The sequence below is a fragment of the Gekko japonicus genome, unplaced genomic scaffold (assembly GCF_001447785.1).
Source record: "Gekko japonicus isolate JY-2015 unplaced genomic scaffold, Gekko_japonicus_V1.1 scaffold666, whole genome shotgun sequence".
In the NCBI taxonomy this organism is placed as follows: Eukaryota; Metazoa; Chordata; class Lepidosauria; order Squamata; family Gekkonidae; genus Gekko; species Gekko japonicus.
The window spans coordinates 657511-669905 of record NW_015160854.1 but is presented as its reverse complement, the minus strand read 5'-3'; the positions used below and the strand labels follow the sequence as shown (position 1 = coordinate 669905).

At 50.2% G+C, this 12395-nt stretch overlaps 1 protein-coding gene across 1 annotated transcript in view; it reads left to right on the top strand.

Annotated features, from left to right (window-relative positions):
* The first annotated feature begins 1012 nt into the window (after positions 1-1012).
* The window catches only part of GNG2 (guanine nucleotide binding protein (G protein), gamma 2), a 14365-nt gene continuing 2982 nt past the window's right edge, over positions 1013-12395 (top strand). The window contains exons 1-3 of the mRNA XM_015421440.1: positions 1013-1066; positions 1219-1310; positions 5877-6008. Of these exons, the coding sequence (XP_015276926.1) occupies positions 5922-6008 (87 nt within the window). The 5' untranslated portion in view covers positions 1013-1066; positions 1219-1310; positions 5877-5921. The remainder of the gene's footprint in view (positions 1067-1218; positions 1311-5876; positions 6009-12395) is intronic.

The window sequence follows — 12395 nt, the reverse complement described above, 5'->3', positions numbered from 1 at the left end:
ATTTGTGTCCCATCTTTCTGCTCTCATGAGGGCTGCCAAGACAGCTAATAATTTGAAACATGCATTAAAATTACATTATACAACCACTAGGAATAAGGCCCATTGTGGAGACAAATACAACAAACTCTAGCCTGGCCACCGCCTGCCAGCCCCTCCCTCGGGAGAAGAAGGGACAGTGGCAGCCTCGTCCCCCGGGCCCAGCGGCAGGTAGAGCACTGCCGTTCCGCCACCGGAGTCCCAGCTTCCGCCGTCAGGGTTGGACAGGAGGAGGCATTTGGTGCAGCGGCAGGTCTGCATGAGGGAGGCCTCGCGGTGTGTTTGGCAGTGTTGCTGGTGGTGGCAGCGGAGCACAGCATGGAACGGCATCAGAGCCAGTTCGGCTGAGCCGGACAACGACAACAGGGCTGCCGGTGGAGGGGCGGCATCCCGCCGCCGCAGGAGCAGCCCCCACCCTGCCCCTGCCTCTTTGGCTGTGGCGTTTCTGAACGTCTCTGGCCTGTCACTTCTCTTCCCCACGTCTCCCAGTCGGCGTGCTGACCCTCTGGCTGCTGGAGCATCCGTCCCGTCGGTTGGCTCAGAGCACAGAGGCAAGGGAGCCAGCCAATGCAGCCAGTGGATCCTTCAGAGTGGCAGGTGACAGAGCCAAAGGCTGTGGGAGCATGTGCAGGAGAGACACCAAAACTCTTTTTATATATAAGGAGAGATTAAAACCAAACCCTCTCCCAAACATACAGCATAAAAACAACTTTAAAAAGAGTTAAAATACAGAACATAAAATCATGGGTTAGGAAAGGGGCAGTGATGAGAAAGAATTTTGGTTCAGACTAGACAGCAGGTCCAGCATCCCCCGACCCCCGTCCGAGCCCCAAGTGATTGAGTCTCAGTTCAGATGTGTGAGTCACAGTCATGTGACTGCTGGCAAGCCACCGATTGGTCCCTGCCCCTATAAAAGTGCTGTCCCCGACGGAGTCATCCTTCAGTCAGGAATAACTCCCAAGCCTTCTGCGTTGGTTCCTTACTTCTCTTGCGACAGAACGTGACAAATCAGTTACTCAATAGTTACTCGGTGGGTGAATCATTGTTGCTTATTTGTGGGCATGGAGAACGTGTTTCTGTAAAGTTCGGGGTGGGGGGGGTTGGTGGGGAGCTAATACGTTCCCCAGACCTTCTCATATTTCTATGAGCATCTGAAAACGCTTCATTCTTCTAATCTTACAGGGGCCCTGTTGACTTCTGGAAAGGAAAAAAACCTCCCAGTTTGACTCTGCGTCGCCTCGAGCCACTGCAAGCGGGACAGAGGTGGATTACTGGTGAGTTATCCCATGCCAGGCCTTGTCGGTTTTGTTCGTTTTATGGTCTACTTATCTCCTGCCTCGGTACCGATATGAGAGTTGCTGAGACCGCTGTGTAGATCCGGCGAGCAAAGGTCAAACCAGACTTTCCTGGAGAATTCGTATGTGTTTACTCACCCGTTGCCTGTTTTAATCAAATATGGGCCTGCGAGCCAAATGAAAAGAAAACATCTACCCATCTTGAGCACATTCACATGGAAACAGATGAGAATCTTCCTGAGGAGGAGGAGGAGGAGGAGGAGATTGGATTTATACCCCACCCTTCACTACCCAAAGGTGTCTCAGAGCGGCTTACAATCTCCTTTCCTTTCCCCTCCCCACAACAGACGCCCTGTGAGGTAGAAGAAGAAGAAGAAGAAGAGATTGGATTTATACCCCACCCTTCACTACCCAAAGGTGTCTCAGAGCGGCTTACAATCTCCTTTCCTTTCCCCTCCCCACAACAGACACCCTGTGAGGTAGGTGGGGCTGAGAGAGCTCTGACAGAAGCTGCTCTTGAGAGAACAGCTCTGAGAGAACTCGTGACCAACCCAAGGTCGCACCAGCAGCTGCATTGGGAGGAGTGGGGAATCAAACCTGGTTCTCCCCGATTAGAGTCCGCTCTCTTAACCACTACACCAAACAGTGTTCCCTCTAAGCTGAGTGAGTGTGAGCTAGCTCACAGCTTTTTAGCCTCCGGCTCACCCATTTTTGTCTTAGCCCAGGAAGGGATGGCTCCAGAGCAAACTAATTTCTGCAGCATCCAAATCGCTCGCTCACGACTTTGATGCCGGTAGCACGGAAAGGAGAATTTTTGCTCCCAGGACTGCACGGCTCAGAGGGAGCATTGGTAACCGTATCTCCTTCTGCTTTCTCTGGGACGGCACACAGGGCTCAAAACATTGTAGCCCAGCTCCTTTGGGGTTTTCCCTGATAGATTTTCTGATTTGTTTCCTGCCTTCCTACCCAATCGGGACCCAGAAAGGCTCAGGGGTGTCAAACATAAGGCCCGCGGGCCAGAACCGGCCATCAAGGGCACTTACCCAGCCCGCAGACAACTGGTATGTATGGAAATGGAAGGTACGCTCCCTTTTATGGTATCCCTTGGGAAAACCCTATCTTGCATATGATTAAATACATTTATTGGGGCCTTTGTGGGTTCCCCAGTATATCAATTGCTTTCACGGCTGGGAATCAATTGCTTTTGTTTGTATTTTGAGTAAAAAATAATATTGTTTATTGGGTTTCCCTGTGTCCTTTATAAAGCTTATATCTCCGGTACCTGGCATTACATTGTGTGGCACACATGACCCGGCCCAACAAAATGAGGGAGTGGTTAAGAGCGCGGACTCTGATCTGGGAGAACAGGGTTGGATTCCCCACTCCACCACATGCAGCTGCTGGTGTGACCTTGGGTCAGTCACATGTTCTCTCAGAGCTGTTGTCTCACGACCAGTTCTGGAAAGAGTTCTCTCTGCCCCACCTACCTCACAGGATGTCTGTTGTGGGGAGGGGAAAGGAAAGGAGCTTGTAAGCCGCTCTGAAGACTCCTTCGGGTGGTGAAGGGCGGGGGATAAATTCCTCCTCCTCCTCCCCCCACTCTTCTTCTTCTCCTCGTAATAAATGCGTTTGACATCTCTGGCTTACATCATTCTCCTCCCCTCCATTTTAGCCTCACAACAACCCTGTGAGGTAGGTTAGCCTCACAACAACCCTGTGAGGTAGGTTAGGCCGAGAGTATGTGACTGGCCCAAGGTCACCCAGCGGGCTTCCGTGGCAGACTGCGGGATTCGAACCTGCCTTTCCCAGACCCTAATCCAACACAGCAACTACCGTACTGCGTTGGTTCTTTGCAACGCCCTCGGGCTCTTCCCCAGGGGAAATCTGGCCGCTGGACTTATTCCTGGCATGAGACTGGGGGAGGGAGTTCCCCTACCGAAATGCTATGCAGTGTGAAAAGACGCAGGAAGCTTGCCAGAGAAACAGAAACCTGCTGGTTCACCTCTTAACGGGTGTTTTGAAAGGATGGCTTTCAGGAGGAAGCGAGCTCCCCCCCCCCCCCCGCCACCGCCAGTTCTTGGAACTGGAACTCTTTTGAGTTTCCCTTTTGCACGCGGGAAGTCCCGAGTTGGTTCTGTGGTTAAAGAGCTCCAGGAAAGAGCTGAGCCCTATGATGCCCATCATAGAATCATAAAGTTTTGGGGTTTTTTTAAGTTATTTTTATTTCAGTTTTCTTATGCATTACATCATGCATACCTATCACTTCTACATTTGTCAATATCTTAACAGAGTCGTCACAATCTAGTTTTATACTTTATTTTCCCTAATCTATATATAGAACCTTTTCCATCTAACAGTGAATATTTGCATATCCTTATTTTCTAGTATTGTAGTCAGTTTATCTACTTCAACTACTTCTTGTATTTTGGTAATCAACTCTCTTCTTGACGGTATCCTTTCTGATTTCCAATTTTTGGCAAACAAAATAACGTGCTGCTGTTATAATGAATCCAATTACATACTTTTCTTCCTTTTTCAACTTATCTGGCATTAAGTTTAACAGAAACATAGATATTTAATTTTGGTGACCATCTTCATTCGAGACACTTTTTCTATCTGATCAATTTGACGCGTTGTACATAAAGTTGTAAGGGACCTCGAGGTCATCTAGTCCAACCCCCTGCACAATGCAGGAAATTCACAAACGCCTCCCCCTCCAAACCCGCAGTGACCGCTGATCAACCCCCCCCCCCCCCCCCAGATCTCTGGTCAAACTGTCCTGGAGAAAAATGACTTCCTGACTCCCAAGTGGCGATCGGCATTTCGCTGGGTGTGTAAGAAAGGGCCACAAGAACTAAGCACGGATTAAACCCTTCCTGCCCTCCCTCTCATGATCTGCCTGAATTCACAGAATCCGCCTTGCTGTCAGAGGGCGATCTAGCCTCTGCTTGAAAACCTCCAAAGAAGGAGAGCCCGCCACCTCCCGAGGAAGCCTGTTTCACCGAACAACCGCTCTAGCTGTCAGGAAGTTCTTCCTAATGTTTAGCTAAGAACTCTTCTGATTTAATTTCAACCCCTCGGTTCTGATTCGACCTTCTGGGGCAACAGAAAACAGGAGAAGACAGGAGAAGGAAGATAGGAGATGACCTTATACTGGGCAGAAGGTCCCCCGGTTCAGTCCCCAGCATCTCCAATGAAAAAGGACCAGGCAGGAGGTGATGAGAAAGACCTTTGCCTGAGACCTGGGAGAGCCATAGCTCAGTGGTAGAGCATCTGCTTGGCATGCAGGAGGTCCCAGGTTCAATCCTCGGCATCTCCAGTGAAAAAGGACCAGGCAGGAGGTGATGAGAAAGACCTTTGCCTGAGACCTGGGAGAGCCATAGCTCAGTGGTAGAGCATCTGCTTGGCATGCAGGAGGTCCCAGGTTCAATCCTCGGCATCTCCAGTGAAAAAGGACCAGGCAGGAGGTGATGAGAAAGACCTTTGCCTGAGACCTGGGAGAGCCATAGCTCAGTGGTAGAGCATCTGCTTGGCATGCAGGAGGTCCCAGGTTCAATCCTCGGCATCTCCAGTGAAAAAGGACCAGGCAGGAGGTGATGAGAAAGACCTTTGCCTGAGACCTGGGAGAGCCATAGCTCAGTGGTAGAGCATCTGCTTGGCATGCAGGAGGTCCCAGGTTCAATCCTCGGCATCTCCAGTGAAAAAGGACCAGGCAGGAGGTGATGAGAAAGACCTTTGCCTGAGACCTGGGAGAGCCATAGCTCAGTGGTAGAGCATCTGCTTGGCATGCAGGAGGTCCCAGGTTCAATCCTCGGCATCTCCAGTGAAAAAGGACCAGGCAGGAGGTGATGTGAAAGACCTTTGCCTGAGATCTGGGAGAGCCATAGCTCAGTGGTAGAACATCTGCTTAGCATGCAGGAGGACCCAGGTTCAATCCCCGGCATCCCCAGTGAAAAAGGACCAGGCAGGAGGTGATGAGAAAGACCTTTGCCTGAGACCTGGGAGAGCCATAGAGAAGAGCCATAGCTCAGTGGTAGAACATCTGCTTGGCATGCAGGAGGTCCCAGGTTCAATCCCTGGCATCTCCAGCGAAAAAGGACCAGGCAGGAGGTGATGGGAAAGACCTTTGCCTGAGACCTGGGAGAGCCATAGCTCAGTGGTAGAGCATCTGCTTGGCATGCAGGAGGTCCCAGGTTCAATCCCCAGTGAAAAAGGACCAGGCAGGAGGGGATGGGAAAGACCTTTGCTTGTGACCTGGGAGAGCGGCTGCCAGTCTGAGTAGACAAGACTGACCTCGGTTGGCCAAGGTCCTGACGTAACATGGGGCAGCTTCGTGCGCTCAGGTGTTCCCAAAAAAACATGTAATTTTCACTAAACCTCGGCGGCGATCTCGTTTTTCACAAAAGGACAATTGTTTTTTTCCTTGCGTCATTATTAATCACCCTCTCCCTGCTCAGTCTTCCAGGTCTCTTGCGAGAGCACGGCAGTTTATTAGCTCCCTGATGGATCGCCTTAATTTCTTCCTTCTTCTTTCGCCTTCGGCAGAGTGCGCTTGAAAGGAGGGGAAAGAGGCACCCGAAGACGGCTCCGATGGCCAGCAACAACACCACCAGCATCGCGCAAGCCAGGAAACTGGTGGAGCAGCTCAAAATGGAAGCAAACATCGACAGAATAAAGGTAACTCGGCGGGAAGTGGGCGTCTGTTGGCTTTCGGCGCGGGTCCTGGGAAACTCTTGAGTGGGTTCCTTTGCTAGAAGATCAGGTCAATGAAATCCCCTGGAAATCCCCTTGTCCACCTCTCCAGAGAAGTCTCTAGGGTTGGCATTATGGTGTATTCTGAGTGACCAGAGTGAAGGTGTAAACCAGGGGTCTCCAATGTGGTGCCCATGGGCATCAGGGCACCCTCCAACACCTTTGGTGTAGTGGTTAAGAGTGGTGAACGCGACTCTGGAAAACCGGGTTTGATTCACCACTCTTCCACATGCAGCCAGCTGGGTGACCTTGGGTCAGTCACAAGTTCTCTCAGAGCTGCTAAGACGAAGAAGCGGAAGAGGATCAGAGCAGAGGTCCATCAGTGGCTATTAGCCACAAGGTATAGATAGGGACTCTGGGGCAAGTGATGCTCTTGGGGCTTGGGGGGTCAACAGTGGGAGGGCTTCTGGTGTCCTGGCCCCACTGGTGGACCTCCTGATGGCACCTGGTATTTCTGGCCACTGTGTGACACAGAGTGTTGGACTGGATGGGCCATTGGCCTGATCCAACATTGGCGTCTCTTCTGTTCTCTTCTGTTCTTAGGATCTATACCCCACCCTTCACTTGGAGTCTCAGAGTGGCTCCTTCCCTTCCTCTCCCCATAACAGACCCCCTGTGAGGTAGGTGGGGCTGAGAGAGCTCTTTCGAGAACTGCTCATGAGAGAACAGCTCTGAGAGAACAGTGACTGACCCAAGGTCACACCAGCAGCTGCATGTGGAGGAGTGGGTGAATCAAATCTGGTTATCCCAGATTAGAGTCCAGGCTCCTAGCCGCTACACCAAAACTGGGTAGAAGAAGAAGTAGAGATGAGATTGGATTTACACCCTGCCCTTCACTCAGAGTCTCAGAGGGGCCTACAATCCTTTTCCCTACCCCTCCCCACCACAGACACCCTGTGAGGTAGGTGGGGCTGAGAGAGCTCTTTCGAGAACTGCTCATGAGAGAACAGCTCTGAGAGGACTTGTGACTGACCCAAGGTCATCCAGCTGGCTGCATCTGGAGGAGTGGGTGAATTAAACCCGGTTCTCCAAATTAGAGTCCGCTGCTCTTTAAAAAAAAATTTAAAAAAATCAATTTTTATGTGAAGAACTCAAGCAATAACAAAGAATAACCGCCAACATATTACCAAAAGTAAATAGTAACAATACTCTGAAGAACTATAATAAGCATGAGCACGAGTGTTAAGTCGTGCGCTTAACAAAGAGTCGGAGAGTGATTTCAGCAAGAATGCGGTTTATTCTTCAGCTCAGATACTTCTCCTTCGTTACGGTACAACAATCGCCAGCCAGAACCCATCGAATAAATACACTGGCTTGTCGATATTTAAACACTCCCGGCTAATGTAGCCACACCCCCTGTACAGATAACAACCTATGAGGTTGAAGATATAATACCCAATCACAAGCGGTCCCGCTTTGCATAGTGATTGGTAGACACTTTCTGGGCTAGGACTCCTATTGGTTACATTAGGATCCTAGCCCAGGCTGAAGCTTAACATTAGGTTTCAATTAGGCGATTCGCATGTCAGTATTTACATTCAAGTCAATACATAACAACGAGCATTAACTCAGTTGATTACTTTGTACAAAGCAATAACAGAAATTATGCATAAATACACGTGCCCGTCATATTGTCATTAGAATTAGGAATGATGTTCAGGAATGATAAGACTAAACTAAACTCTGTCAGTATTTTGAGGATTGAGATTCAAGGCAATTAGAAATTGAAGCCGTGAGTGACAAGCTTCGTTAGACGGGAGAATATCTTTGGTAGACATATACTGGAGAGCACGTGACCCAATGGATGGGAAGCGTAACCGCCACACCAGACTTATTTAGAAAGGGTAATGTCCCCCACTTCCTAACACCGCATCAAGGCACAAAAGAACCAAAAAGGAAGCACTGAAAATGCAAAAAATGAAATAAAAATCCCGCCGTTCAAAATAACAATGAACGCGCCACATGACGGAGTGAGCTCCTGTCTCTGGTTCCAGTTCCTGCCAACCAAGCAGTTCGAAAGCAAGAAATTGCAAGTAGATAAATAGGTACCGCTTCGGTGGGAATAATGATGCTCCACAGGTCAAGACACTGAGCGGCAGACCAGAAGGTCTGTAGTTCGGCAGTTCGAGACCCGAGTGTGCCGCATGACGGAGTGAGCTCCTGTCTCTGGCCCCAGCTCCCGCCAACCTAGCAGTTCGAAAGCAAGAAATTGCAAGTAGATCAATAGGCACCACTTCGGTGGGAAGGTAACCGCATTCCGTGCGTCTTGGCGACTAGTCATGCCGGCCACATGATGTCGGAAATGTCTTCAGACAGCGCTGGCTCTTCGGCTTGGAAACGGAGATGAGCACCGCAACCCTAGAGTCGGATTCGACTGGCTTTCTCAGGCAAGGGAAACCTAAACAAAGTAAAACAGCCGCCGTAGAACCAGTCGCTGGTGTTTTGAAACAACAGGCGGGCAAACGAGTCAAAATCAGCATAAGAATCGCTGAGATGAGACAGGCTGCTAGATCCAGTGAGACAACCGGGTCTGCGTCAACCCAAACAAGCGGCCGTCCTTGGCTTTACCATGCCGTTCTGGGACACTCCCGCCATCTCCACTTGGTGATTTTTTTAGGAGTTTATTTAAAATATTTATCGCCTGCCTCTCCTTTCTGAAAAAATAATGACGCTCCACAGGGCCTCTCCGCGTCTAAAACGAAACCCTGGGCTAAAGTCATGGCTGGTAAACTATGATGAGATGTGACAGAACAACCACAGGGGAAAGCGGGAATGAAACTGTAAAAGCATGGTGGAAAAGCACAGGATTATAAAAGCAGTTTTAAACATACATGCTGGGAGGATACATTTTGGGCGGCGGGGGCAAGGCTTTCGCTTGGCATCGGGCAACCCAGTGTGGGGAGGAGTTTCAAAGTCAAGGTGCCACCACGGGAAAGACCTTGTCTGAGGTCTCAAAAAAGATATCATAGCATTGGAGAAGGTGCCGAAAAGGGCAACTGAAATGATTAATGGGATGGAAGAACCTTCCCTGTGAAGAAAGGTTAAAGAGGTTAGGGCTCTTTAGCCTGGAGAAACGACGACTGAGGGGTGACTGAATAGAGCAGTGGTGTCAAACAGGTAGCCCTGGGGGCAAATCAGGCCCCCAGAGGGCTTCTATCAGGCCCGCAGAGGCTGTCTTCTGCTTCCAGTTCTGCTGCTGCTGCGTCCTCGTAGGTTTGTAGCTTACAGATACAGAAGAAGAAGAAGAGATTGGATTTATACCCCATGGCCCTTCACTACCCAAAGGTGTCTCAGAGCAACTTACAAACTCCTTTCCCTTCCCCTCCCCACAACAGACACCCTGTGAGCAATGCTCCCTCTAAGCTGTGGAGTCCTGTGAGCAAAACTTCTACTTTGTGAGCTACTGGCATTAAAGTTGTGAGCCAGCGATTTGGCTACTGCACAAATTAGTTTGCTCTGGAGCCCTCCTTCCTGAGCTAAGGCAAAAATGTGTGAGCCGGAGGCTAAAAAACTGTGAGCTAGCTCACGCTAACTTAGAGGGAACACTGCCTGTGAGGTCGGTGGGGCTGAGAGAGCTCTTGACAGAAACTGCTCTTTTTCAAAGACAGCTCTTATCAGAACTATGGCTTGCCCAAGGTCATCCAGCCAGGTGCAAGTGGAGGAGTGGGGAATCAAACCCGGTTCTCCCAGATTAGAGTCCGTGCACTTAACTACGACACCAAACTGAAACACCTGAACAGCATACTCAAGATTGCAACAGCACAGACATTTTGATGCAAGAATTCAGAGCAAGAGGTGTCAGTTATCAGACACTGTTAAATAAACAAAATATTGCAAGAGTGCTGATGTTTTAAGCATGGTTTTATTTTAAGTAAAAAAAAAACCCTCTGTGTCCTTTATAAAGTTTATATCTCATCTACCTGGCATTACGTTTTATGACACACATGGCCCGGCCAAACAAGGTCACACTTATGTCAGATTCGGCCCTCATAACAAATGAGTTCGACACCCTTGGAACAGAGGTTTACAAAATTATGCATGGGATAGAGAAGGTAGAGAAAGAAGTTCTCTTCTCCCTGTAGAAGGTCTGTAGTTCAGTAGTTCGAGACCCGAGTGCCATGTGATGGAGTGAGCTCCCGTTTCTGGCCCCAGCTCCTGCCAACCTAGCAGTTCAAAAGCAAGACATTGCAAGTAGATAAATAGGTCCCGCTTCGATAGGAAGGTAACAGCGTTCTGTGCGCCTCTGCATCTCGTCATGCCGGCCACATGACCACGGAAACCTCTTCGGACAGCGCTGGCCCTTCGGCTTGGCAACGGAGATGAGCACTGCATCCCTAGAGTCAGATTCGACCGGCTTGCGAGCGAGGGAAACCTTTACCTTTACCTAAAGTGAGCCGAGTGAGCTATGCATAGGCATCCATTCCGAAAATCGTTTTTGGGCACAGAATATGCTCAGCCTGGGCCATTGATGAACCGATGACAGAGAGGTTTGGGAGCAGACCTTCTGTTAATAATCCACAACTCTCTTGATCCAGGTGGACAGGAGGGACTGGATTTGCTTAGTCTTGGGAGTGTCGCCTTGGCCGAAATATTTCCTATGATCCTCCGTTTTCTTCCTATAATCCTCCAGGTTTTTCCCCCTTTCCCCTAAAAGGGTGTCACCTGCCCTGATAAGCGAAGGACCCGCAGCCAGCTAAACAGCCCCGCAGTGGGGGGGGTTTCAGCCAGGCTTGTCTTGACGCTGAAAGCTGCCGACAGGCCTCTCGCTCCCTTCGCGCATTGCCATGGCAACTACAGGCATCCACCGGAGCAGCTCGGGGTGTTTAGAGGAGGGGGGGGAGCCTGTCAGGAGCCCAGCCGCTTTTCCAAATAACGTCACGGATTACGCCTGTTCTCAGAAACGGCTCTTTGTCGGCGGCGGAGGGTCCCACGTGTGAACCAACCTCTGGGCCGAACGGTTAAGAACATAAGAGAAGCCAATGCCGGGTCAGGCCAACGCCCCATCCAGTCCAACACTCTGGATCACACAGAGGCCGAAAATACCAGGGGGCCTCAGGAGGTCCAGCAGTGGGGCCAGGACACTAGAAGTCCCCCGCTGTTGCCCCCCCCCAAGCACCAAGACGACAGAGCATCCCTTGCCCCAGACCGAGGGGTCCTGTCTATAAAGGTAAAGGTCTCCCTTGCTCGAAAGTCAGTCGAATCCGACTCTAGGCTTGCGGTGCTCATCTCCGTTTCAAAGCCAAAGAGCCAGCGCAGTCCGAAGACGTTTCCGTGGTCATGTGGCCGGCATGACTAAACACCAAAGCGCACGGAACGCTGTTACCTTCCTACTGAAGTGGTACCTATTTATTTATTTATTTATTTATTATTCACATTTTTATCCCGCCCTCCCCGGCGGCTCAGGGCGGCTTACAGGGCATATTGCCATTTATCTACTTGCAGTTTCTTGCTTTCGAACTGCTAGGTTGGCAGGAGCTGGAACAAGAGACGGGAGCTCACTCCGTCATGCGGCACCCGGGTCTCGAACTGCTGTACTACCGACCTTCCACAGCCTGCAGTTCAGCGTCTTAACCACTTGAGCCACTGACGGACCTCTGCTCCATGTGTTTATCTAATTCCCTTTTGAAGCCGTCCATGCTTGTAGCCGCCGCAACCTCCTGTGGCAGTGAAGTCCATGTATTAATCACTCTTTGGGTGAAGAAGGACTTCCTTTTCTCCATTCTAACCCGACTGCATAGCCATTTCATGGAGTGCCCACGAGTTCTTGTATTGTGAGAAAGGGAGAAAAATTATTTCTTTCTCTACCCGCTCTATCCCATGCATGATCTTATAAACCTCAATCATGTCATAAGAACATAAGAAAATAAGAGAAGCCAATGTTGGATCAGGCCAACGGCCCATCCAGTCCAACACTCTGGCTAACACAGGGGCGGAAAATACCAGGTGCCATCAGGAGATCCAGCAGTGGGGCCAGGACACCAGAAGCCCTCCCACTGTTGCCCCCTGGAAACATCAAGAACTCCTGGGCACTCGATGAAATTGCTGAGCAGTCGGGTTAGAACCGATAAAAGGAAGACCTTCTTCACCCAAAGGTTGATTAACACATGGAACTCATTGCCACAGGAGGTGGTGGAAGCTACAAGCATGGACGGCTTCAAGAGGGAATTGGATAAACATATGGAGCAGAGGTCCATCAGTGGCTATTAGCCAGAAGGTATAGATAGGAACTCTCGATCTGGGGCAAGTGATGCTCTGTCTTCTTGGTGCTTGGGGCAGGGGGGCAACAATGGGAGGGCTTCTAGTGTCCTGGCC